Raw genomic sequence first — 25,679 nt, forward strand, 5'->3', positions numbered from 1 at the left:
CTCTTTTGTTGCTCTGCCATCTTTGTAGAATTTGGGCAAAAGCATTAGCATCGACTTCCGTCTTTATGACGAAAGGGGAAAGGAGGAAGTGACGTATGCCGTAAAGCAGTCAGCACATTTGTAGTTTTTTTGCGTGGCAGTGTTCCTGCCACCCTCCTCAAAGTTAATTAGTGCCGGTGAAAGCGATACAGACCCCCTCAAGATATAAAAGAGGTGTCATTCAACTAGTTGTTAGTAGACATATCATCACAAATGTTATGAAAATGTTTTATAAAGGTTGAAAAGTTACCTAGAGTTGCTTTAAATTGCACCAGTAGATTGTGGTTGGTAGCTAAAGAAAAACATGTTGCTTAGATTAAAATGTTATTTTCCTAGTGCTAATTCTGGATGCTATTATTATTACAGTACCTCTCACCTATGGTCATAAATATGAAACAATTAAATGACAACTTTGTGACAAGTTATACCCAGGATTTACTTGAAATTTGTATACCGGAAATGTCGTAAATAAAAGACGACAATTGAAGAACACTTGTTAGCTTTGACTGTCGTACAGCATGAGTTGAAACATAAATCTAAAAGTTTGTTAAACTCATACAGCATCGCCAAGCTAACAGCTAAACCAATTGCAGCTAGGTCTACTTTACTAACGGCTTGGTTAAAATCATACAGCATATCTCCAAGCTAACAGCTAAACCACGAGCAGGTAAGTCTACTTCACAAACGGCTTGTTCCAAACATACAGCATATCCCCAAGCTAACAGCTAAAACCACACTCAGGTAAGTCATCTTTACTAATAGCTAAATCTGCTAGCAGGTAGGTGTACTTTACCAACAAAGAGTCAGGGAACAGGATTTGAGGCAAAATTGTAGAATTAGCCTAAAATACACAATAACCTTTCCACAGGAACTTAATTTGACCTCCGAACTTTTGAATTTCAATGTTTTAGTACTTTTTGAACTTCAAAATTAACTTCAAGTGTGTCAGGAATGATACAACACATGTATTTAAATTAGGTCAAATTAGGCTCACTTTTAAAGGTTATTATGCTGAAATTTACCCTCAAGTCCAGCATCCTTTTTTTGTGAGGAGGGTGTATCTCCTTCCCCTCAACACTGCAAGTGTCATCATTGTAGCGGTAAACTACCTCAAAACGGCTGTAGACCTTCTTCTCTTTCCTGAGGCTCTCTATCCTCTTCAGCAGTCCTTCCCTCTCCTGGACGACCCCTTGCGGTCGCAGCAGACGATTCTTCTTGGTGGCTAAGTCCTCTTTGGCCTCTCGGTCCCCGTCCTCGTCTCGCTCGTGTCGATTTTTCTGGCTGTTGGCCGAGATCTGCTCCAGGATGACCTTGGTGTCGTCGCGGAGGTTGCTGCTGAACAGCACCGAGCTGCCGGACTGCTGATACCGCGACGTACTGTGCGCCGTTCTGTGATTGGCGGCAGTCTGCTCGGTTGCAGTGGATCCCGAATCCTTGCTCTGTTTTTTGTTATAATCTTCCACCATTTCTTTCACGGTGCTCATGCCACCTCGATCCTCTCCTGAGGACTTTTTCTCTTTATCCTTGGGCACCAAGAGTCCCTTTAACCTCTGAGTTTGCTTCTTCAGGAAATCCAGCGTCTTGCCGTCGTTCTTCCCATCGCCGAGCGTGTTGATGGACGTATTGGATCCCGTAACTTTATCCTTTGACTCGTCGTGCGGCAAAGTAGAGGAACTGTGAGAACGGGTCTTCTTCAACTCACTCTTCTCTGAGTCCGTCGCATCCGTCAAGACCTCCTCACCGCAGGAGACCCGACGAGGATTGATTCCTTTATGCTTAAGCGGGTCCCGTTTAAAGATCTTGGGGGAAGGAAGGGGCTTTAAAGACTTGAATATGTCTTTCTTTTGGCCTTCTGGTGAGTTACCATCCTTGTGGGCTTCAGGAGGTTTTGTGCTGCTCACGAAAGGCTTGGGAGAGAGTAGAGCCGGTTTGGAAGAGTGAAGCGAAGCCCGTCGATTGAGTTCGGACAGCTTTGCTGCGGGATCCGGTTTCTTTCTCTCAGTTTCTGTCGAATCGGTAGCACTTACCGTTACATTTGTCAGGGAATCATCTAGTTTCTTCTCTACTGTTTCCTGATCTTTTAGGGAAGCGTCAGTCTCCATTTTGGACGCTTTTCGCTTTGCAGCTACGTCTTTGAAATACTGCAGTCGACTGGCGGGGTCGTTGATGTTTAAAGATGATGACTTGACAGTATTGGAGGTCTCGTCTTTTGAATTGGAGTCTACCTGTGCTTGTGATTTCTGGTGTTCATTTTTTCCTTCTCTTAAGTCTGTCAATGAATTTTCCCTTTCCTTGGCAGCCTCACTGTTTTCTTCGTCCTTCTCCTTACTCGGTTCCTCGGCTGTCATTTTCCACTCAAAAGGTTCTCTAGACAAAGACCGCCTCTTTTCTAGGATCTGGGCCACAATGGAAGGCTTGCTGTCATCATCAGTATCTGTTTTTTGGCCAGTGCCTCCGCTGTGTATTTCTGCTTTGGAAGATGAGAAAATAAGTGACGAGCGCAGACGTGAGCTTCGTTGAAGTAGCGGGTTAATTCGTGAGCGGAAAGAGTCGTGTTTGGAAATGAAGCGATCCGAAGGCTCTTTGGCTTCTTTGTCCTCTTTCGCAGAACTCCACTTATCCTCTCGTTCTTTCATCTCCTTCTCACTTTTATCCAATAAAACTGCGGGAAGCAAGTCCTTGCTGAATGAATCCTTGCTGTTGGGTATAACTGGCTTCCCAAAACGTGGTTTTTGAATATCCGGTCTTGGTTTAGGGTTGTCGTCCGGGGGCTCTTTTAGTCCAAAGCGTGTAGATGAACTATCCCCGGACTCCTGAGAAGTTGGAGGATCTTCAAATGCGTCAGGACCCGCAGGTTGATTTAGACCTTCTTGTCCACCTTCCTCATACGTGCTCAGATACGAATGGATCCTCCAGTTCCTCAACCCGTGCCGGACGTTTGGATCCTGATCGTGTTCCTGATCCGTATTCTTGTGAAAAGACTTCTTGTCCATCGGGTGAGGCTGCGTGGGTGAGCTCTGACAAGCATACGCCTGACCAATGGTTGGCCTCTTATGAGCAGAGTTTCCATCATATCTTCCAGCTACAGGTGGCGCATGAATCCCATCGGGTCCGCTTAAATCATCGGAAGAAAGATGCGCGTAGTTTCTTCCGTAGTTTAGCTCTAAATCGGAGCGGAATGAACTTGAATCGGAATACTGGTCGATGGCTAGATGTGGAGGACGATTTCTGTCATAGTGTCCATGGCCAGAACCTGGTCCTGGACCTTCACTGTAGTAATTATGCCTGAAAATAAAATACAGGTTTTAGGTATGTTGTAAGTGGATATAACTTAAAATTTCCGTATACCTGTGGAAATCCGTCTCATCGAGGTTATTCATGACTCTGTGCTTCATGAAGTGCCTGGAAGACATGTAGTTATCCTGAGTTCCTTCTGCGTAACTGTGCCTCTTGAAGCCGCTCATCTCCATCTGTCTAGATACGATAGAGCGACCCTGCTCTAAGTAAGACTGCTGTGGACGAAACTGCTGCTGGGAATACTTCCCGATCATGATGCCCGCCCCGTGCTCGATGGTGTGACGAAATGGGTCGTTTCTTCGGAAAGAAAGTGACAGGTTGCGGTCCTGATCTCCGTACGGGAAGCCAGAGGGCATATCCGGTTGTCTCCGGAAGCCCAAGGGGTTCCGTAAAGATTGAGTCCGCTTTAAACCCAACTGTCTGGTGAAATAACTGCCTGTGTCCGGGATTGCGAGCGTTCCATCCGACGGGTCGAGCACCAGAGGCTCGGATTGCGCGTAGAGGATGCGGAACTCTTCGTCGAATGTGGCTACCAGCTCTCCGAGGAAAAGATGAGCGATGCAGCGGTGAATCTTCTCATAAGACCACATGAAACTGTTAAGAAATTACCAAAGAATTTGTTTTAATTTTAAAATCAGAAAGAAATCAATCAAAGCTTAAGCCCAGTACTCACCTGTAACTACCACTGAGAACAGCCCTGCAGTCAGCCAATAAGAAGCGGTCTTTCATTTGCCCCTTAAATGATTTTCCTGTTCGGGATTGGTATGTTATTCCTGCCACAGTCCTGACACGCATCATCTGTAATATTCAAAATATTTCAGGTTTCATGTTTTCGAGACCCCCGATTAGACAATTGACACATAACAAAAGACTTACCTGAATTAAATCTAGGTTGACCTTGCAGTTATTCACCATGCAGACAAAGCTATGTGCTTCCTGCTCGTCCAGAAGAATATAAACCGGAATGTGACGTGCTGTTGCGTCCAAGAGGTCAGCAAAAATGTCCACGTCTGTGAACGTGTCCATCACCACTGCAATAACCTATGAAAAATATTCACATTTTTAATTGTTTTACAAATCTAACCGCCTGACTTGTTTGAAAAAATCCAAGACATGCAATTCGTCTCAAAAAGCCAGCTACCAGACGATAGTCGGAAAGGGTGCGGCAGCAAATTTGGCAGTCGCTGATAAAAAGTACAATTATCCTCACAGGAAGATTAGCATTACCCAAACATGTACATGAGTCAGCAATGCGCTTGCATTTCAGTATCTGTGATAAAGATAGGCTACGACGCATTGATTTACGACTTGCTGTGTGATTCCATGATCACTTTAAAATGGTGTCCTAAGTTTAGTGAACCCGACGTACTGATTGCCAGATTACGTTGAATACTTTGAGCTACTTGTCAGGTTCCATAGTTCTCCCAGGAGAGCCTAGCCAAACAAAACTGGATCTGCATGTTTTTTTTTTACCTGGCGCGCATTCTTGATGAGTCTCCTGGCCTGCTCCTTGATGCTTGGCATGTTGGGCTCCGACGGGTTCACCAGAGTGGTGACTTCCGTGGGCCCGATGAAGCTGTTCTGGGTTAGTGGCCATCCCAGGTCCAGGCCCGGGGCGGCCAGATCCGATTGCATGGGCCAGTAGGTGTCGGACGAACCCTCTACATCGTGGCCCGCCTCGGGGTACCTCAAGTCAGGGATGCTGTGGGCGTGAGTGGGCTCCTGGATAGTGGATTTGATGTGCTCGATTTCGGATTGTGCCAGGAAGCTAACCACTTCTGCACCCTGGAGGAAGTCATAGTAGCCCTAGTGGGACAGAAAATCCACGATCAACGCTTAGTTCTGACTTAATGCGTGAATTCCCCTGTTTTTTGTTTACCGGTAAATCATTTTCTATCAGTGCATCAATGGCAAGTCGGTACTCCTCCTTGTAGTGTGGCGGCAAGTAGTTTGGGTCCAACGGGTTTTCGCCAATGGATGAACTCTGCGACCGATGTGCCATGTTTGGAGTTGGGAGTGGGAGTCAACGTCAAGCTGGTTGGTGAGGAATGTGAAATTCTACAACAAAAAAGCAGGAGAAAGACAGATCATGTCACTGTTGGGTTTGCTAACAACCACTGAGTAGGAAGCGGAGAGTGGAAATATGTGCAGTAGGAAAGGTATGCAGAGCTGTATGGACAGGTTTTCTCGATAAGATCATCGCTGAGTCAATTGATAACAGCCGCTAAGATGTCAAGACAGCATGGGGTTAGCATGGTGAATACATTGCATAATGCGAGAACTCACTTTCACATGTGGCAAACCTCCAGCCCAGGGGCCAGATCCAGGCACACCATCATTTTGTGTGGCTTAATCTTGTGTGTTGACTTTATGTTCCTAAGGATGTCCCGGTTAAATATATTTTTCATGCGAGCACCTGATTTTGAGTCCCAATCCGATACCTCGGGAATGATTTTCTTGCCTTTTTTTTTTTTTTTTTTAAATATTTTTTTAATAAGACTAAATATAAATGTATAGTATAAAATATGCAGTCTATACAGTGGGGCAAATAATTATTTAGTCAACCACCAATTGTGCAAGTTCTCCTACTTGAAACGATTAAAAAGGGCCTATAATTGTCAACATGGGTAAACCTCAACCATGAGAGACAGAATGTTGAAAAAAAAAACCCAGAAAATCATATTGTTTGATTTTTAAAGAATTTATTTCCAAACTACAGTGGAAATAAGTATTGGGTCACCTACAAACAAGCAAGATTTCTGGCTGTCAAAGAGGTCTAATGAGGCTCCACTCGTTACCTGTATTAATGGCACCTGTTTTAACTAATTATTGGTATAAAAGACACCTGTCCACAAACTCAGTCAGTCACACTCCAAACTCCACTATGGCCAAGACCAAAGCGCTGTCGAAGGACACCGGAGACAAAATTGTACACCTGCACCAGGCTGGGAAGACTGAATCTGCAATAGGTAAAACGCTTGGTGTAAAGAAATCAACCTTGGGAGCAATTATTAGAAAATGGAAGACATACAAGACCACTGATAACCTCCCTCGATCTGGGGCTCCATGCAAGATCTCACCCCGTGGCATCAAAATGATAACAAGAACGGTATGCAAAAATCCCAGAACCACACGGGGGGACCTACTGAATGACCTACAGAGAGCTGGGACCACAGTAACAAAGGCTACTGTCAGTAGCACAATGCGCCGCCAGGGACTCAAATCCTGCACTGCCAGACGTGTCCCCCTGCTGAAGAAAATACACGTCCAGGCCCGTCTGCAGTTCGCTAGAGAGCATTTGGATGATCCAGAAGAGGACTGGGAGAATGTGTTATGGTCAGATGAAACCAAAATAGAACTTTTTGGTAGAAACACAGGTTCTCGTGTTTGGAGGAGAAAGAATACTGAATTGCATCCGAAGAAGACCATACCCACTGTGAAGCATGGGGGAGGAAACATGCTTTGGGGCTGTTTTTCTGCAAAGGCACCAGGACGACTGATCTGTGTAAAGGAAAGAATGAATGGGGCCAGGCATCGAGAGACTTTGAGTGAAAATCTCCTTCCATCAGCAAGGGCATTGAAGATGAGACGTGGCTGGGTCTTTCAGCATTACAATGATCCCAAACACACAGCCAGGGCAACAAAGGAGTGGCTTCGTAAGAAGCGTTTCAAGGTCCTGGAGTAGCCTAGCCAGTCTCCAGCTCTCAACCCCATAGAAAATCTGTGGAGGGAGTTGAAAGTCAGTGTTGCCCAACGACAGCCCCAAAACATCACTGCTCTAGAGGAGATCTGTATGGAGGAATGGGCCAAAATACCAGCAACAGTGTGTGAAAAGCTTGTGAAGAGTTACAGAAAACGTTTGGCCTCCGTTATTGCCAACAAAGGGTACATAACAAGACATTGAGATGAACGTTTGGTATTGACCAAATACTTACTGTACTTTCCACCATGATTTGCAATTAAATTCTTTAAAAATCAACCAATGTGATTTTCTGTTTTTTTTCCCCCCACATTCTGTCTCTCATGGTTGAGGTTTACCCACGTTGACAATTACAGGCCTCTCTGATATTTTCAAGTGGGAGAACTTGCACAATTAGTGGTTGACTAAATACTTATTTGCCCCACTGTATACAGGTAGTCCCCAGGTTTAGACGTACTCCACTTATGCGATTTCGACTTTACAAAGCCAGAGTCTTGTCCGCCATTTTGTCTACAGTCGTTTTTTTGTGTGTTTTTTGATCGCATAAACAGTACCTTATTGGACCTCATAGTATCTTTTTTTTTTACTTTACTTTATTAATATGGCGTGTTCTGTCCTCACTAAATGTGAAGTTGTCCAGCTTTACAGACAGAAAACAAGGCAATTTTTCTTTTAGAAGCTTTTTCTTCCTTTAATTTTGACAGTTTGTAAAGCTGAACCACACATTTGTCCACTTATTTTCAAAACGACACGAAATTTAACAATAAAACACTTGATACAAAACAATTGGTGTTCAAACGTCTCATCAACGTCTAGCATTCGTAGAATAAATTAGCCTAATTTGCCTAACAAAATTCCGCTATCTTAAATCTTACGAATGCTAACGTATTTACAATTTTCAACTCCACAAAGTGTGGCTGTAAACTTAATTACAAATGCATACACAAACATATATTGCTGAAACAACTTACACCCTTATGTGGGCCGCACCAAATGTCTGAGTCTGATTCTGTCATACAAGGCAACAGTTCAGCCAGACCCAACACTGCCACCAGAGGGCAGTGTATCCTCCATCATTTAAAAAAAATACAATACTTTTGGACATTTATTTTGGGGTACTTATAGGGTTAATTCCGACTTACGCGGAAATTCGGGTTACGTCACCAACGTAGGAACGTAACTCGTTTGTAACCCGGGGACTACCTGTGTGTGTGTATACCGTATATTTATTCTTTTTTTATTGTAATTTTCTTAAGCCTCTGTATTATTCTTTTGCTTGTAGCCCTTAACTCATTCACTGCCACTGACAGTTATAAACATCAAATCCATTCAAACTAGGAAGCCAGCTCCCCCATCCCATTTAAACTTGCAGCTATCGCAGTACAAACCTGTAACTATCTCCACTTTCTGAGAACATTCCAGCTCGTGGGGATGTTGCAAAAGTCAGATTAGTCTTAGTTTTAATTCAGAACCGAGAAATAAACCACAATCCTATTCAGCAACTTGTTGCAGCGTGCAATTTTTGACTGTGTGGATACGTCACCATGGTAACGTACAGTCTGTCATACTATGTCGGGAGCCTGATTGTCAGCGTGTCCACAAATAATCCTTCTTATTTAGAAGGCCAAGTGTTTTTGTTCAGACTTAAAGAGCGTGCACTGTTGTTGTGATAGCAAGGGGCGACCTAAAGGAGAGTAGGGAGAGCCCAGTTTACAGAGCAGCCCTAGTTAGTCAGCAGGTAGCTCATTTTTTTCTGGCCAGTGAGTCATCTGCTAGCAAAATGGCTTACTTCCTGCTTTTTCCCCTCTCGTTCCTAACATTTGGATCTGCACTTCTGTGGTTTCTACCTCTCTTAGAAAGTTCCACAGCAGCCCAGAAACTATGTCTGGCATACATGCTGCTTCATATGGAATCATTTCACAAGCCGTGACATTTGTTGACGAGATCCAGCTGCCTCTGTCTTTATCTATCCTGCTGAATCATCACGTTTGAGTGATGAAATTCACACGTGTTGAGAAATAATACACCATAGAGGGCCGTAGTTTTCCAGAGAAAGCCCGATTGAGCACTTCTACGGAAAGAAGAAGCAACGCTGGGCGGGTCTATCAAAGCCAAGCCGCCCACCTAGCTTTCTCGTTGGGATAGTCAAACAAAAACGGGCCGCGTGCTTTGTTTTGACAGCAACATTAAACTGTTGAAAGTCACACAGAGATAGGGATGGTATGCTTTTCCTAGTTTGCGTGGTAAAAGAGAGTGACTGACAAGGGCACGAAAGCTGTGACAATTTTAAAATCCAGCAGGCAGTGGTAAAGGTTCAAAGAACGATGAAACGGTTGTCAAAACATCCCTTTTGGGTTAAGGTTAAGGTTAGGCTGAAGGGTGGGGCATGTAAAAACAGGAGTTGTAACCGCAGGGTTTCTGTATTCACCCTCTCATACCTAGGGTTGGGTATCATTTGAAATTGAACTATTCCAGTTCCCATTCAGATTCCATGTTTTGATTCTGGTTCCGAACGATTCCGATTCTTTTATTAGGCGGGGTAAAAAAAATTGCATAGTTTATATTAAAGTCTTAACTTCTCGACGATTTTTTAAATTAAATGAACTACTCACAGGGCTAATTATAACTTGTATATAAATATCAGTCTTTAACTCGAGCCATTTTTTTCCGCTCGGCGGTCAGGGCATCGAAACAAGGAATCGAAATTTAAAAATTCGAATGATTCCGGGAGCATCGGAGTGTTAGAACCGGTTCCCATCGATGCTCGATGCCCAACCCTAGTCATACCTTAGTCTTTCCTGTCCTCCTTTGCGGATTTCTATCAACATCAATGACACTGAATGACCTAATGCAATGTTATGTACATACAGGTATGATAAATTAATACAATTATATCAAATAAAATCAAATACACGGTGGTTATAGCCCACAGTAACTCTAAAGTGACTTTTTTAAAAATACCATATTGGCCCGAATATAAGACGGTGTTTTTTGCATTAAAATAATACTGAAAAAGAGGGGGTCGTCTTATATTCGCGGTCTAGACATTATACCCATTCACGACGCTAGATGGCGCCAGATATCATTGAAGCGATGTTCTGTCACGACAGATCTCAGCTACCCTCCCCATTCACGACGCTAGATGGCGCCTGATATCATTGAAGCGATGTTCTGTCATGACAGATCTCAGCTACTCTCATGTTTAACTAGTTTGCATTATTTTATTGCAATTTTTTTTCTTTATTCAGATTTGTTTCAAGACTACAGTTAAGACTTCACTTTGATGGGTAATGCAGTTATCACAATAGATTGGTTTATTTACATTTAAAAAACCAGAAGCCATTCATTTACGAATGTGATTGCACTTTAGTTTATTTATTTAAATGTCAAATATTAAGATCAATGAGGCAAAATAACATGCTTTTTCTCGCAAAAATATTGTTATAATCATTTGTTTCGGATGTACTGTAATTATTTTCTGTATAAAAATTAATTTGGTGTTCAAAAAGTCTTTTTTCAAACTTGAGTCTTGAAAAAGAGGGGGTCGTCTTATAATCAGGGTCGTCTTATATTAGGGCCAATACGGTAAATAGTATTCGACTTATTAACTGCCATTGACAACGATCGACGTCCTGTCGTGGCGTACACAATTCATGCCGATACGTTTGTAGGTAGCCGTGTAAGCCATGACAGTCCAATTCATTGAAACTGGGAGGACTAGCAGCAAATGCTCATTTTTCTGACGCATTACAATTGATAAATTAAACCCCAAATTAGCAATAGATGATCAAATTCATTGCCAGAAAACCATTCAACAGATTAATCTATTTGATCAATCATTAACTCACTCACTGCCAGTGTTTCAGAGCCATTGATCGTATTAGAATTAATAGATGAATCCAGGGGTCGCGCGAACCGAATATTTTCCGTCGTTGTCCGGTTTTTTAAAACGGTGACGGAAAAAACTGAAGTCCATCCGTCATTTTGACAGGTTGCAATTCACACCCCAGACCACAGGGTGGCGAGTGAGCATATTAATTAGCTATTGTCTCTCTTGATGCATGACGTCGTTGGCCTTACTCGGAAAAATGTCAAGGCAACTGAGTGTTTGCCTGGCACGGCCAGACTGTTCTCCCTGTATTTTTCAAACACTGAGAGAAAAGTCTGGGACACAGCCTCTCGAGCAGGTACAAAATCAATCGACAAATCAGATTTGTTTATTTGCGTGACGTGTTCTTCACGAGCAACGTCACTCTTGCGCGCCGAAAGTCGTCTCTACATCAACACGGATGGCGAACGGGAGAGCCGAGAATATGTTCCAATCCGCAGTAAATTCAGTTTTAAATGAGCTAAAACACATCGACACGAGACATTGACAACAGTCTGTCTCGCGCTAGCCATGTTGAATAAACTCCGTTCTCCTCGTATGTTTACTTCCGCGCGCAAGTCCCTCGTCCTGACATCGTCGCTTTGCTAACGGCACGTCTGCCCGTCGCTGATTGGTGCAGTCCGCTGTCTGTTTGCCTCTTGTTAAGCTTGTTCGGACAGAATATTAATTAAAAATGAATGAAAACTACATACTATTGAATATGTCATTATTATCATTTTAAAAATGTAAGTGACGGGTAAAAATAGATTATGACCGGATTTTTATGACACTGTCAGTCAAAATGACAGACAACGAAAAAGTCTAGCGCAACCTCTGGTCTACATTCTCATTTTTTTTGCCGAATCCTTGCATCACATACTATTTCCATGGCGTAAAATGACGCAATTTAAAAAAAATTATCTACGCAGTTCACACTGTAAGTCTGTTACACTCGCTTATACTAAGTGCCAGTCAACCTTCCACTGAGCAAACCGAGCCCCCCCCCCATTTGATAGAGGGCTAGGATTGAAAGAAATTGAATAAAGCCTATAAATTGAGGGCAAAACAGTCCAAAACCTGGTCTAAAACACCACTTTGCCTAGATTTAGTCAGCGTACAAAATAGGGCTCTGTTTTTTAACCTTTATCCAACCGCTGAGGCTTACTCACCGAATCCCAGTTAAGAACCACTGAGCTATATAAAGGTGTGCCTTCTATTGCAGAAAATACGTTAATCGCAAAATTGTTTGTCATGAACTCATTCACTGTTAGTGTTTCAGTTCCATTGATGGCATTGGAATGAATTAAAAAAGATCAATCGCAAAGAAATTGACAGATTAATTGATTTCATTGATCGATTCGTCGTAATATTATTCACCAAATTAATCTATGATTAACTCATCCCCTCCCACGATCATGTTTTACCGACGGCGTGAGAATGAATAGTTAAATTGCAAATTCAGCCAACATATTACTCGCTCAAACTCTTTGATTAATCACAAATTATTTGCAAAATAAATCTATGATTAACTCATTCACTGCTAATAATCATGTGTTTCCGTGCTTTTGACGGCGCTACAGTTGGTTCACTCGCCCCTGGATTGGACGTCTAGCGCCGTCAATCGCAGCAACCGTGTTTAACGAGCGCCCTACAAAAGACTAACCCCTTCAGATTTTGAACGTGTTTCAATTTTGATGGTTACAATGCTAGCTTGTTCACATTTTCAAGCTCTGAAACATCGCCGTCATTGAAAACATTACCTTCAACTTCTGCCAAGCTTCTAAATCCGACGCGAAGACGAGTTTATTCATGGAATTCCTCTGTTGACACAGACGCTAGAACACGGACGCCCATTCAAAACAACATTTCTGTCATCGGCAACCCAAATGACATATTCCCCGATCGCAACTTGCATCACTCATTCGCGCCGATCGGGCATACCTGGCGTTTATTTAGCGAGATACAGTAATTCAACCCGGCAAGCAATACCTGAGAACAGGTCGGGAGGGACGAGCCAGTTTACGCGCGGCGCCGGCCAGCGCTAACGCGCTCGGACAGCCGAACGCAAACAAGGCTACGTCGATCGTCACACTTCGGCGGAGTTGATGAATGACGCACAAAAGCCAGGAGTTCAGTGAATCCACAGTTTAGTTTGTTTTCAGCTGCAGAACCCAACGACAGACCGGTTAACTCTTCGCAGTGCACTCATTGTAGCTCGGTTCATGTTTTTTAGTTCCGTGTTGCTTGCCAAAATTTTGGTTATGAATGAATGGATGAATGGGCCAATTAACATACTTTCATGCCCTCATAAAATAAGAATAGCAACGACGTATGACTTTTCCTGAAAACGTTTAGTACCTTTAGCTGATTTGTTGTTACATACAAGACTTTATACCAAAACTTTCTCGCATGTTACTGTTTTTGTTATGATTTTCAACTTTTCCCCTGTAAATTAATTTTCTTTTGTTAGCTAATCCTTTGTTTAGAAGTTTTTGAGATTCCACCTTTTGTTGTCTTACCACTTTTATTCATTACACTACGATAATACTTTATCAGCTGTTTAAAGCATTTAACATAATACCGGAACATATTGGTATTGGTGTTGCACCAATATGTATGCTGGGTTATGAATTAAAAGTACAAGCATGCAGCCTTTGTGGATGGGCTTGTCAGATTAGCACAGTAGCTGTGGTTAGAGTGACCTCTAAATGTCCTCAAACTAAAATGCTTGGGATTTGTTAACTGAGGGAAGGGCCATAATCAATCATGGTGCACAAATAAAATGAACAATAAATGAAAAATAATGAAATATCAATAGTAATACTAAATGCAACTACTGTGTCACCAGATAGAAATAGTAACTAAGAAAAGTAATAGAACACACAATTAAATCAAAAAATAAATTAAATAATCTGTGCAAAAGCCCAGCAAATGCACCTTGGGAATTGTCATTGGATTGGCACGTCTTACAAGTGGCTGCCTGTATTTGTATTGCTTTGTTGCCCCTTTATGGTTCTTTGGGGTAACTAGTATAAACGTGATTTACCGTATTGGCCCGAATATAAGACGGTGTTTTTTTTGCATTGAAATAAGACTGAAAAAGAGGGGGTCGTCTTATATTCGCGGTCTAAATGTTATGCCCATTCACGATGCCAGATGGCGCCATACCATTGAAGCGATGTTCTGTCATGACAGATCTCAGCTACTCTCAAGTTTAACCAGTTTGCATTATTTTATTGCAATGTTTTTCCTTATTCAGATTTGTTTGAAGACTACAGTCACAGTTAGACTTCACTTTGATGGTTAATGCAGTTATTGCAATTTTGTTGTTTTATCACAATAGATTGGTTTATTTACATTTCAAAAACCAGAAGCCATTCATTTACGAATGTGATAGCACTTTAGTTTACATAGTAAAATGTTCAGATATTAAGATTTGAATGAGGCAAAATTACATGCTTTTTCTATCATATATATTGTTATAATCATTTGTTTCGGATGTACTGTAATTATTTTCTGTATAAAAATTAATTGGGTGTTCAAAAAGTCTTTTTTCAAACTTGAGTCTTGAAAAAGAGGGGGTCGTCTTAAAATCAGGGCCGTGTTATTTTCGGGCCAATATGGTATTTGTGAATTATTCCTTTTATTTCATTAAGGACCATAGACTTCACTATCAGTTGACAGGAAACGGGGCGTGGGGCCGTTCTGCAGGGGGCCTAATTTAAAAAACTTAAAATTCAAATATTTTCAAAACCAAAGCCGCTAGCGACCTAAAACCAAAACAGGCACCTCCCTTAGGCATATATGAGTCTCCATGAGCAACGACATAAAAAAGTTGTTCCCTAATTAAATCCCGATTATTTTTTATTTTTATATAAGTATAACAAAACTTGAAATGGCTGTAAAATTCTAAAATTTTACGCTAGATGCAAAAAAAATCACCAAATGCAGAGATAATCACCTATATTTTCAGGATCAATAGCACTTTTTTTTTTTTTATTCAGTGCAAGTTTTCAACAGCGAATAATCACTCAATTTACACATCAGAAACCTAATACTTGTGGAAAGCACGCAGAATCATCTTCATTTTACTCAACAAAAGCAAAATTTGCATTTTTCCAACACAATCACAGCTTATTTAGGTTGGGTTAGGTTTTTGTATCGATACAGAAATGTCTAAATTACTAATTTTTTGCAGTTGGCCAAAAATTATCTGATTATTTGAATGTCAGGTTACGCTATTGTGAATGGATACAAAACACAACATGGTGGCCATCACAAAACAAACAGCTTTTTAAGTTGAAAATCCTTGTAAATAAATGAGCAAATCCTGGAATTTCTATAAATATGAACATAAAACTTTAGATTGTTGGTTAAAAGCAAAAAAAATGGGCAGTTATCATTCATTTTCCGTAAATATTTCAAGCTAAAGTTACGCTATTGTGTATAGATACAAAATCCATCGACGCGGCAGTCACAAAACAAAGAGCTTTTTAAGTTGAAAATTCTTGTAAAGAATTGCGTAAATCCCAGAATTTCTATACATATGCACGTATAAGTCAAGATTCTTGGTTAAAAGCAAAAAAACGGGCAGCTATCATTCATTTTACGCAAATATTTCAAGCTGAAGTTACGCTAATTTTTTCCATTCATTTCATTTTTTTCGCATTTCAAAGTGCATGCGTAGTGCTATTTTATATAATTATTTCCTTGAATCCTCGACCAACTCACTCTTGAGACACTCCTGCCTGCTTGTATGCACTCAAACTTTCACCCTGTTTCCACCTAAATCCGGCGTTAGAATGCAGCGTGTGTTTGAGTTTATCACAGTGAAAGCCACCACAATGCTCTGCCTGGGTAGGGCCCCTATGGGAAGGTGTGGTGAAGGCTATGAATGGACATTTTGGCTCATTTCAGTTTTTTTATTTACATGGGACATTATTTTGGCAGTTTTTCTATAACTTAAGTTATAACTGTTGAAGTTGTGCTCTTATTTTTCATGGAATGTTTATTTTATTTGGAAAACCTTGAAGTTGTTACATTTACCATTATTAAAGCATTCAGTGGGGTGTCACAATGCAATTAGCAATAAGATGTTAAGTCGGACAACATCGGGATATCAGTTCAAAAGTCATTATCGTACAACTAAAATTTTCCATTAATGCTACAACCTTTACCCTTATAGATCCTTGATTTCTTTGATGGCATTCCTGGAAATGATTCACGTCAAAGCTGCGACGCTTTCCCAGTGGTTTCCTGTCATTACTCCAAAATTTAGTGGAAAGCCACCATATTCGCATATTATGAACAGACCTTTTCCACGATCTCCCACAAGGGAATGAAACCCCTTCGGCCTGTGCGGCTACCCGAACAAAGACCGCATCTATAAAAAGACGCACCGCAAAAAATTTGGAGCACATTACCGACGTTCCCCCCTTGTAATTACACACACTGGCCCACTGTTTTCCAAGTGAGTGACTCACGGCGAAAACGCGGGCAACCCGATTTGAATTGACTTTTTTTTATATAGCTGCAGAACAAATACAATACGTGCAATAAAGACAGGAGCGGTTCAAAGTCCGCAGGCGGGGACCGCTCAACCTAATGGGGCACACCTTTTGAAACTATCCTGTCTATTTCGATTTACATTTTAGAGCAGGGGTGTCAAACTTGTCATGGGTGACATTGTAGTTACACTCTTTCAGGGAGAAGATTATGTCTGCCAACTACGGTTGCTGTGATTAATCAGCTAATCATCAACAATTTTGATTGTTGGGTAATTGTTTAGAGACGTTTTTGACTGCAAATCATTTTTTTCAGCCACTTTACAGCAAATATTGTCTTACTATTTTACAGTTTTTAAAAATAAAATAACAAACATTCTTTTTTCTTTGTTTTGTTTTTTAATTTTAAAAAGGAAGATAATACTACTCTATTACATACTTTTTTTTTTTTTTAATTATGTATATATTTTTAATGTATAATGTTTAAAATAAAAATAAAAGGGAATGGAACGGTATATATTTCTCTCTCTAATATACACACAGTATATATATATGTATATATTTTTTAAAAATAAAATAACAGTAAAATATTGTCTTTTATATTTCCTGTATTTGTTTAATTTAAAAGGGAAAAAACAGTAAATACTGTATAACTTCTATATATAAAATTTATAATTCTTTGGATCATTTATTGTAGTTATTTTATATATATTTACACTTGAATTTAATTAAAGCTGTGTGTGTGTGTGTATATATATATATATATATATATATATATATATATATATATAAATTTAATGTACAACATTTTTAATTAAAAAAAAAACTGCTAAATAGTGTCTTTTTTTAATATTCATGTTTTTTTTTGTTTGTTTTTTTTACTAAAAAAACAGGAAAAATTTCTTTTTTTATTCATTTTTTAAAATTTGTATTTCTCTTCGTTAGAAAACAAAAAATGGACAGATAAAACTCTCCAAACCTTCTCTTTTATTATGGAAATAAAAATAACATTTTTTAAATGGTATATATTTTCACATATCTGCAGTAAAATCTTTCATTAAGTACTACAGATTTTTTTATTTCAGTGAAAAACATGGAAGTCAATCCACATGATTTACTTTTGCAGGCCACACAAAATGATCCAGCGGGCCAGATCCAGCCCCCGGGCCTCAGGTTTGAAAGTTGTAGATAATGTCTATAACATAATCCTCCAGTTTGTGGGACAGATTAAAGCTGTTCTAATGTTCTTTTTTCAACTAACTCCACTCACAATACATATGTATGAAATGCAAAAAAAGAAATGCAATGTAGAAAGTGCAATAAAAAAAAAAACAATGCACACTTTCAGGGTAATATAGAATAGAATGGAATGTGGAAAGAGAAGTCAGGAAGTAAATTGAAAAGTCACTGTACCGACTTGGATCTTTTGTCCAACTTCGTCTCGCCTTCCATTTACCTCCAAACTTGGACGACGTTTCTTCTTTATTTCCGCATGTCAAATTGGAAATGAGAAGGAAAAACAAAAACAAAACGCAAATCCTCCCCTGAAGCCAGGCTCCGGGCCCGGATCGGCTCGAGTGTTGCGCGCGTGTCCGTCTGAGGGCACCCTCGGGGCCGCCGCCACTACAGCGAATGAGGAAAGAATAACCGGGTGAGACTCCTCTCCTTGCAGACTTCTCCGCTCACCGGGCCGGAGAGACTCCGCCCCGAGATGTCGTTAACCCGGGAGGGACACTCGGAGGCTCCCGCTGGAAGCTCCGCCCCCGGTGGCGCTGGTGAGTAGTGCAGTTTTTCTTTTTTTTCCTCATTCAAAAATGGCTACTTGCTGTTGATTGTTATGAAACTTGCTGAAAATCCTAAATTTACTTTGGAAATGACTGTTGTTTATTCATTTGTGTTATGATTAGTATATCAGTTGTTCTGTGTCATGTCAGTGCTGTTTCAGGATTTGACGTCTATCGCCGTCAATGGCAGCCAATGAGTTACAATTGAATACAAAAACAATGTACATATTTAGGTTGGTGTTAAAATAAAATAAAAAATAATCGCAAATTTAGCTGATAGATTAACCTATCAAACTTCTTGATTAATGGCAAAATTCGACATATTAATATATGATTAACTCATTCACTGTCAACTATCACATTTTAGTGCAGTGGAGTAAAATTGCATAGATTATTTGCCATAATTACTTTTTTGTCTCAAGAGAATTCCTTTAAAATTGAATTGTTTTTAATAACATTTTTAGTACGTTCCTACCAGAATGTTACTGAACTACTAAGTAGTCACGATATGTGACCTTTGATTGTGTATTACTGTGTTTGCTGGTTACCAATGTCTTTTTTTAATGACTCTTTCATAGTACTCAATCCATAAATACGTGGTTACTTTGCTTTGTTAATAAGTAAGGGATAAATGCATCATGAGTGAATGACTCACTTTACTGATGAAATCAGTGTTTAGTTGGTTTTAATGAACTTTTGTTTAATCAGTGTTAGCATACAGTTGTTTTTAGTTATTTTTAGTTTAAAAATGTTTGACTCTTTGTTCATTTTCTCATTAAAAATAAAAAAGGTTTTTCCCGAGACTGTTATACTTTTTTTTTTTTTTTAAATTGTAGTTCTAATGCCAAAACATTTTTCCCCAGAATATTTTCATAACATTTTTGCTGCAATTGCTACATTATGCTGCAAAATTTGTTGGTAGCATTCAGACTTTATAATGCCATGCACACGGTCAAGCAGTCCAGCGCCAGAGGCAGCAAAGCAACCCCAAATCATCAGGGAACCTCCGCTATGTTTAAGTGTCGGGACCGTGTTCTTTTCTTTGAAGGCTTCATTTTTTTCCCTGTAAAGTTTATGTTGATGCCTTTTCCCAAAAAGCTTTACTTTTGTCTCATCTGGTCAGAGAACATTCTTCCAAAACGTTTTCTCAGGTAGGTTTTGGCAAACTCCAGCCTGGCTTTTTTATATCTCTGGGTCCGAAGTGGGGTCTTCCTAGGTATCCTACCATAGAGTCCCTTTTCAGTCAGACGGCGACAGATAGTACGGGTTGACACTGTTGTACCCTCGAACTGCAGGACAGCTTGAACTTGTTTGGATGTTAGTCGAGGTTCTTTATCCACCATCCGTACATCATGGCTATCAGCACATCACCATCCACATTTTGTTGAAATCTCAATTTTTCTTTTCCGTCCACATCTAGGGAAGTTAGCCACAGTGCCATGGGCTTTACACTTATTGATGACACTGCGCACGGTAGACACAGGAACCTTCAGGTCTTTGGAGATGGACTTGTAGCCTTGCGATTGCCCATGCTTCCTCACAATTTTGCTTCTCGAGTCCTCAGACAGTTCTTTGGTCTTCTTTCTTTTCTCCATGCTCAATGTGGTACACACAAGGACACAGGACAGAAGTTGAGTCAACTTTAATCCATTTTAACTGGCTTCAAGTGAAATTTCGTTATTGCCACCACCTGTTATGTGCCACATGTAAGTAACAAGTGCTGTTAATTGCACAAATTAGAGAAGCATCACAATTTTTCAAAGGGTGCCAATACTTTTGTCCGGCCCATTTTTGGAGCTTTGTGTAAAATGATGATGATTTAATTTTTTTTCCCAGTCTCTTTTGTGTTTTTTCATTGCTTTCATTGCTAGTAAAAAAAAAAATGAAGATATTACTACCAAAGCATTTGTAATTGCAATCATTTTTTGGGAGAAATTGAGCATTATCTGACAGAATTACCGAGGTGCCAATACTTTTGGCCGGCACTGTATTGCCAATGTAATTTTGACATGTTGTCTTCCTCCTACTAGGACTGACCAACACGTGAGCGCAGAATTAGGTAAGCACTTTCCAAACTTTATCTCTCTTTATTACATGACTCTCATTTTGAACACACCTTGTTCCATGTACACTCTGATAAGTACGCGCACCCACGGGGCCACTGTTTCCCAAGGGCGCGCCGCCTACTTAAGTGTCTCCTCTGGTATCCTACAGTTCACTGGCCAGGGTATGAACCTGTGAAAATCTCACACTCGAGGTGTTGGCGAACTGCGCCGACGTACCGGAGTGACGAAGAAGGGAGAAAAAGACCTGAGACGCTGAACAGGTACATAGATAAACGAAGAGGCGGCGGGCGCGGCTGCTCGGAGGAATGCGCTGGAGGCATCTGGCCACACCCTCCCTCCTGCCATCGCGCCTCGGCTGAGTCACCGGCTCAACCAGTATGTGTGCAAGTACGGGCTGGAAGGGCAAATCCTGCCCTTGTACTGATACATTTCAACACACACCTTGAAAAGTGCTACTGACAGCACACCCGAGTTGCTTTAAAAGTTAGGTGTTTTTACATCGAGCACGCAGTACTAACACTGTCATAAGACATCATAATTATGACATGACACTGTCATGAGCATTAATGATCGCGTATAACAAATGTCATTCCGTGTCATCTGGCAAATTTTGTCATTCATTTGTGTCCCATACGCATCTTTTGAATCCATTCAAATGTGACATACCGGTAATTTGTTGGATGACATTTTTATGACATTTGGAATTAGCATTCATTAATGCTCATGACAGTGTCATGTCATAATTATGACGGTCTTACGACAGTCTCATGAACCCACCGTTAAATAAATTTTTACCAAAACTGGAAGGACTGGCAATGAATGCTCGTGTTTGATCGCCATTGATGGCGCTAGATGTTCAATCTGTTGGTTGAATTTACGATTTATCGATCGAGAGTCCAACAATTAATCGATTCATCGACAACTAATCGATTTGGAAATTAATCAACAATTATTTTAATAACCAATAAATTGTATAGGAACTTCACGTTAAACTTGGGTAAATTCTTGAAATTATAACATATATTTAACCTCATAGTTGTAAATGTTGTCAGATTTCTTCATTATATTTTTGTTAAGTCAAAGTAGCACATGCGAAAGATCTGCTTTAACTTTGGAAAACAATTCAAATTTTTTTCCAATTTTCAGACATCTTACGATCTAAACTAGCTTCTTAATGAGGCTGCAGCAACTAATCGGTTTAAATCGATTCATAAATTAGTTGCCAATGAATTTGATAATCAATTTTTTTTGCTGGCAGCTATGAGCAGTCCTGTTTGGATCCTTGTTTTTTTGTAATGTGAGGCTGTGCATGTGCGTGCCAGTGATTAAAGCAAGGGAGAGAGAGTTCACTGCTACACTCAGTTTGGGTTGCTGAATCAATAATATTACGAAATGTCGAGATTGTCTTTGTGTTGTTTGATCCTGTGTGAGTCATTGAAGCCAATTGCATTGTTTCTATCCTATGTTGATGAGAGCGCTTAGCTAGTTAGCAATTATGCTAATCAGTGTCTGTGTGTATTTTGTTTTGGAGCAGCATTTTGCCACTTCAATGTTAGATAGTAAAGTTGAGAGTAAATTTCTTTTTATAAAGAAACCCCACACAAACCCATTCATGTAACAGCTTAAAGTCTCAACACAAACTCCAATTCAAACTGTAAATTGTCATACAAGAGAGTGTGCTTTGAAATTGGAGTTTGTCTTCATTGTTACTTACAACATGCCTAAAACAACTGTAAAGTAATTGAAAAAAGTGACATTTACCTGATTAATCGTTTATTTAATTAATTGGCCGATTAATCGATTATAAAACTAATCGTTAGTTGCAGCCCTAAATCTACCCGCCGTCACTAAGAGATGATTGGTGGCAGTAAATGACTTGATTGTAGTTTAATCTGGCGATTTATACTGCAAATGATTGGATGTCGGGCGCCATCAATGGCACTGAAGCATGATTATTATGCAGTGAATGAGTCAATCTATCAAATAATGTGTTTAATGGAACTCAATAGATTAATCTGTCGGGTAAATTCGTGATTAATCTATCAGCCGTGACAGACATGATTGAGTTCATTGTAGTTTAATCTGGCGATTAATAAATGATTGGACATCAATGGCGCTGGAGCATAATTATTATGGCAGTGAATGAGTCAAACCTGGCAAATAATGTTGCGATTAATTTAACTCAATAGATTAATCACTTCAATTTGTTTGCGATTAATCACCATCATGAATGGTACTCGTCTATTTTTGTTCCTCTGTGTGAGCTTTCCCAGCATGCCTTTCTCACGCTGTAATGTCACACCTGAGTATAAGGTGACTCTCCACAGCCCGGGGTCATCTTTACACTATTGTGCCGCCAGGCTCTGGTTTGTCCCTTTTTTCAGCAGCGTGCAGTATTCCATACACGCGGGACAGGAAAGGACACCACGCCACACATTGTGGCCCAATTAACACAATGAATGAAACACAAGCCACTAAATAATGCCCACTCCCCCGATTTAAGTGCTGGACAAACCCGTATGACCGCTTTATCGGCTATTCAGTGCGTAACGTGCTGTCGCAAAACAAAACAAACAAACAAAAAAAGAAATAATACATATTCTGATACTGCTGGAAATTTCTCCAAATAGTTTATACGTTTTGGGGTGGGGTAGGACATTAAACTATGCTGCCATCTTGTGTCCAAACCGACAAATTACTTCCATTATACACCGTACACTCGTGCCTTTACTACGAATTAGGGGTGTGACAATATCTTCAAAAGGTGATTCTGCCCACAAAGTTATCGATATGCTCCCACCATGATTCGATACATTGTTTTAATAATGTGTCACTATTTAACAAAAAGTCTTAGCATTAAAAAGAAAAACTTCCATTAAGGCCAAGTTATGCTTCTGCGGCAGACCTGCGCCGTCAAGGCTGACCCGATTTACGATCCTCCGCCGTAGGCTGCCGTGCACCTCAACAAAATCTTGACTTGTGCGACGTCGACGCGTGGTGACGTGCCACAAATGGACTGTGATTGGTCTGCTCAGACTGTTGTTTCCAGTTTAGCCCGAAATCACCGCCATTTTTATTGTTTTGCTACACGCAAAAATGGACCAAGCTGATGGGAGTATCATCGAAGAGCAAGTACGACAACTTCTGCAATGTCTCGTCAAGACATTATAAAGATTGCCAAATGGCAAGGTCAGCGATTGCATTAAAAAAATGGAAGAACCACTGAGACAAGCATGTGTGTTCGGAAGCAAATGGCCACACAAAGCGTTGACACAGTTGGCCAAAAATGCCAGCTTTTTATCACTTTATATTCTTGGTTGATGCACTTCATCATTTATTGTGTTCATATGTTTGCTGTGAGTCTGTGACTTATTTAGGTTTCACACTTCAAGCATATGAAGAATAAAGCAGAGGTTTGTGGTCAAAAGAGTTGTTTTGATGTTTAATTTTCAATAACAGACAGTTCAAACACTTGATACATCATCACTGATTGAGAGTGCCTTTTAATGATAACGTGTTTACCATCAAGGCTTCCAACATAGTTTGGGAAGTTCCATAACCACCAGAAATCTGTTATGGCTTCATACTAGCTGGTTGTAAGACACGGCAAAAAATCGGGCTGGAGGGCTATCCACAATGCTTTGCAGACCTCGGGCAAAACGCTGGACACAGTGCTCGACGCCAGTTTGAAACCAGCCGCCACAGCTTGCTGGCTTCCACCCGAGGCTAGAAGTCTCTGTGAGGCATCAACAGTCAGACAGACCACCTCTGAAATCGTCTTCATTGCCTGATCAACATTTGTTGTTCAATGTTGATGAGCTAAAGATCCACATTCAAGCGTTCCATCTCCATTGGCATTTTTTATTTGTCTTTGTCCGTTGGCATTGTTCGGTAACCGGACGAAAAGTCGAGGAAGTCGACAAGTCCCCCAAACCGGACAAACACAACGCCACACCCCTCTAGTGGCTTGGCGGTGAATTACAGAGCAACGCGTTCCCTTGCCGTAGAACTATCGAATGCTCATTGACACCGTAGTCAGTTCGCCGTCATTGCAACGCAGAAGCATAACTCAGGCTTTAGAATTAGCATCTACGTTAGCTGCCATTGAGGGCGCTCGACGTCAAATTTATTTTGAATGGATTAGACGTCTTGTGCCGTCAGTGGCATTGAAACCAGAGTATTCACAACCTAGTATTCTCGTGTGCAATTACAGATCACTTTCTGTTTATTTTAGGGCAATATACAGGTTACTTCCTTTTGGGGACATTTATGAGTCATTTTTTTTACCTTTTCAGTAACCCAAAATCAACAGTACGTGACCTGTAAATACCCAATTCAAACAGATTCAAACTAGAGATAAACCCATTCTATGGATCACTAAATTTTGCATCGCCATATCGTGAGATTGTTATCGTGAGCCTTGTATCACAAATCATATCATATTGTGACTAGTTACTTGTAGACGTGCTGATTATCAAGGTATACCGTGGTATGGAAACGTCAAGGTTTCAAAACCGCAAAAAAATTCCGTTATACCATACCTACAGTATTAGCTATTTTTCTGCAAGGAGAAATCCCTAGCTTGCAGCTGTAAGGCTCAACCCTCATCCACCGGTTGTTGCTCAGTGTCAGTGAGTCAGCTGTGCTACACGATGGCTGGTGGAGGTGAAACTCCTGAACTTTTTCCCCCAAATTACTGGTATGGGAATACTTTGGCTACAGAAAACTTAGAGACAGCCGCAGCTTAGAGGAGGAGGGCCAACCGACATGTAAAACACGTCTGCGAAAGCGGGTTGCCGAGGAGGCAATACCTCCAATATGATTTCGCAAAATTAAAGGCTAGTAAACGCTGTCGTGAATATTTCCGACCAGCTACGAGACTAAACTCCATCGTGTTTAGTGTGTCTAGCGGTGGTAAAACATGTGTTTTTTTCTCTCTGGCAACTGTCTGTGTTGAGAAAGAGAGTGTATATAATGTAAACATGATACGAGTCATACACGCGCTTTTTATGGGACATAATTCAATTATTTTTTTGTTCTAATGGTAATAATGTTGAGCTGTGGCTGTGGGTTTGCGCTCACCTAACGGACAGCATTTATTTTATTCAGAAAATTTCTGTTATTTTAAATCGATTTTATCATTATACTTATGTTCCAATTTGCTATTATGTTTTGAAAAATTAAAAATTCTGTTCAATGGAAAAAAGTTTTTTTAAAAACCCAGATACTGAATCTAACACATTTTAGAGCTGTAATTGTAATACCGTGATACCGTGAAATTTTGGCTTAAGGTTATCATACAGTCGGAATCTCATACCAGCACATGCCTAGTTAGTTGTATGTTTATGAGTATAGCACTAACATTTAGTCATACAAACACAAAATTAAAACACACCAATAAAATAACAGATTAAGCTTCAA

The 25,679-nt window shown here is 40.3% G+C and overlaps 1 protein-coding gene and 1 long non-coding RNA gene across 2 annotated transcripts in view; one reads left to right on the forward strand and one right to left on the reverse strand.

Annotated features, from left to right (window-relative positions):
* Nucleotides 1-18,102, reverse strand: part of fam83hb (family with sequence similarity 83 member Hb) — a 19,603-nt gene extending 1,501 nt beyond the window's left edge. Inside the window, exons 1-7 of the mRNA XM_057828311.1 lie at nt 17,822-18,102; nt 5,216-5,394; nt 4,810-5,142; nt 4,213-4,377; nt 4,010-4,134; nt 3,388-3,930; nt 1,149-3,324 (exon numbers count right to left, since the gene is read on the reverse strand). Coding sequence (XP_057684294.1) covers nt 1,149-3,324; nt 3,388-3,930; nt 4,010-4,134; nt 4,213-4,377; nt 4,810-5,142; nt 5,216-5,338 — 3,465 coding nt within the window. The 5' untranslated portion in view covers nt 5,339-5,394; nt 17,822-18,102. The remainder of the gene's footprint in view (nt 1-1,148; nt 3,325-3,387; nt 3,931-4,009; nt 4,135-4,212; nt 4,378-4,809; nt 5,143-5,215; nt 5,395-17,821) is intronic.
* Nucleotides 17,466-20,536, forward strand: LOC130910761 (uncharacterized). The gene is made up of 3 exons (XR_009061902.1): nt 17,466-18,183; nt 20,223-20,251; nt 20,407-20,536. It is a non-coding gene; the product is annotated as an uncharacterized LOC130910761 (long non-coding RNA).
* The last annotated feature ends 5,143 nt before the right edge of the window (nt 20,537-25,679 follow it).

This window comes from Corythoichthys intestinalis, chromosome 22, assembly GCF_030265065.1.
Source record: "Corythoichthys intestinalis isolate RoL2023-P3 chromosome 22, ASM3026506v1, whole genome shotgun sequence".
Taxonomy (NCBI): Eukaryota; Metazoa; Chordata; class Actinopteri; order Syngnathiformes; family Syngnathidae; genus Corythoichthys; species Corythoichthys intestinalis.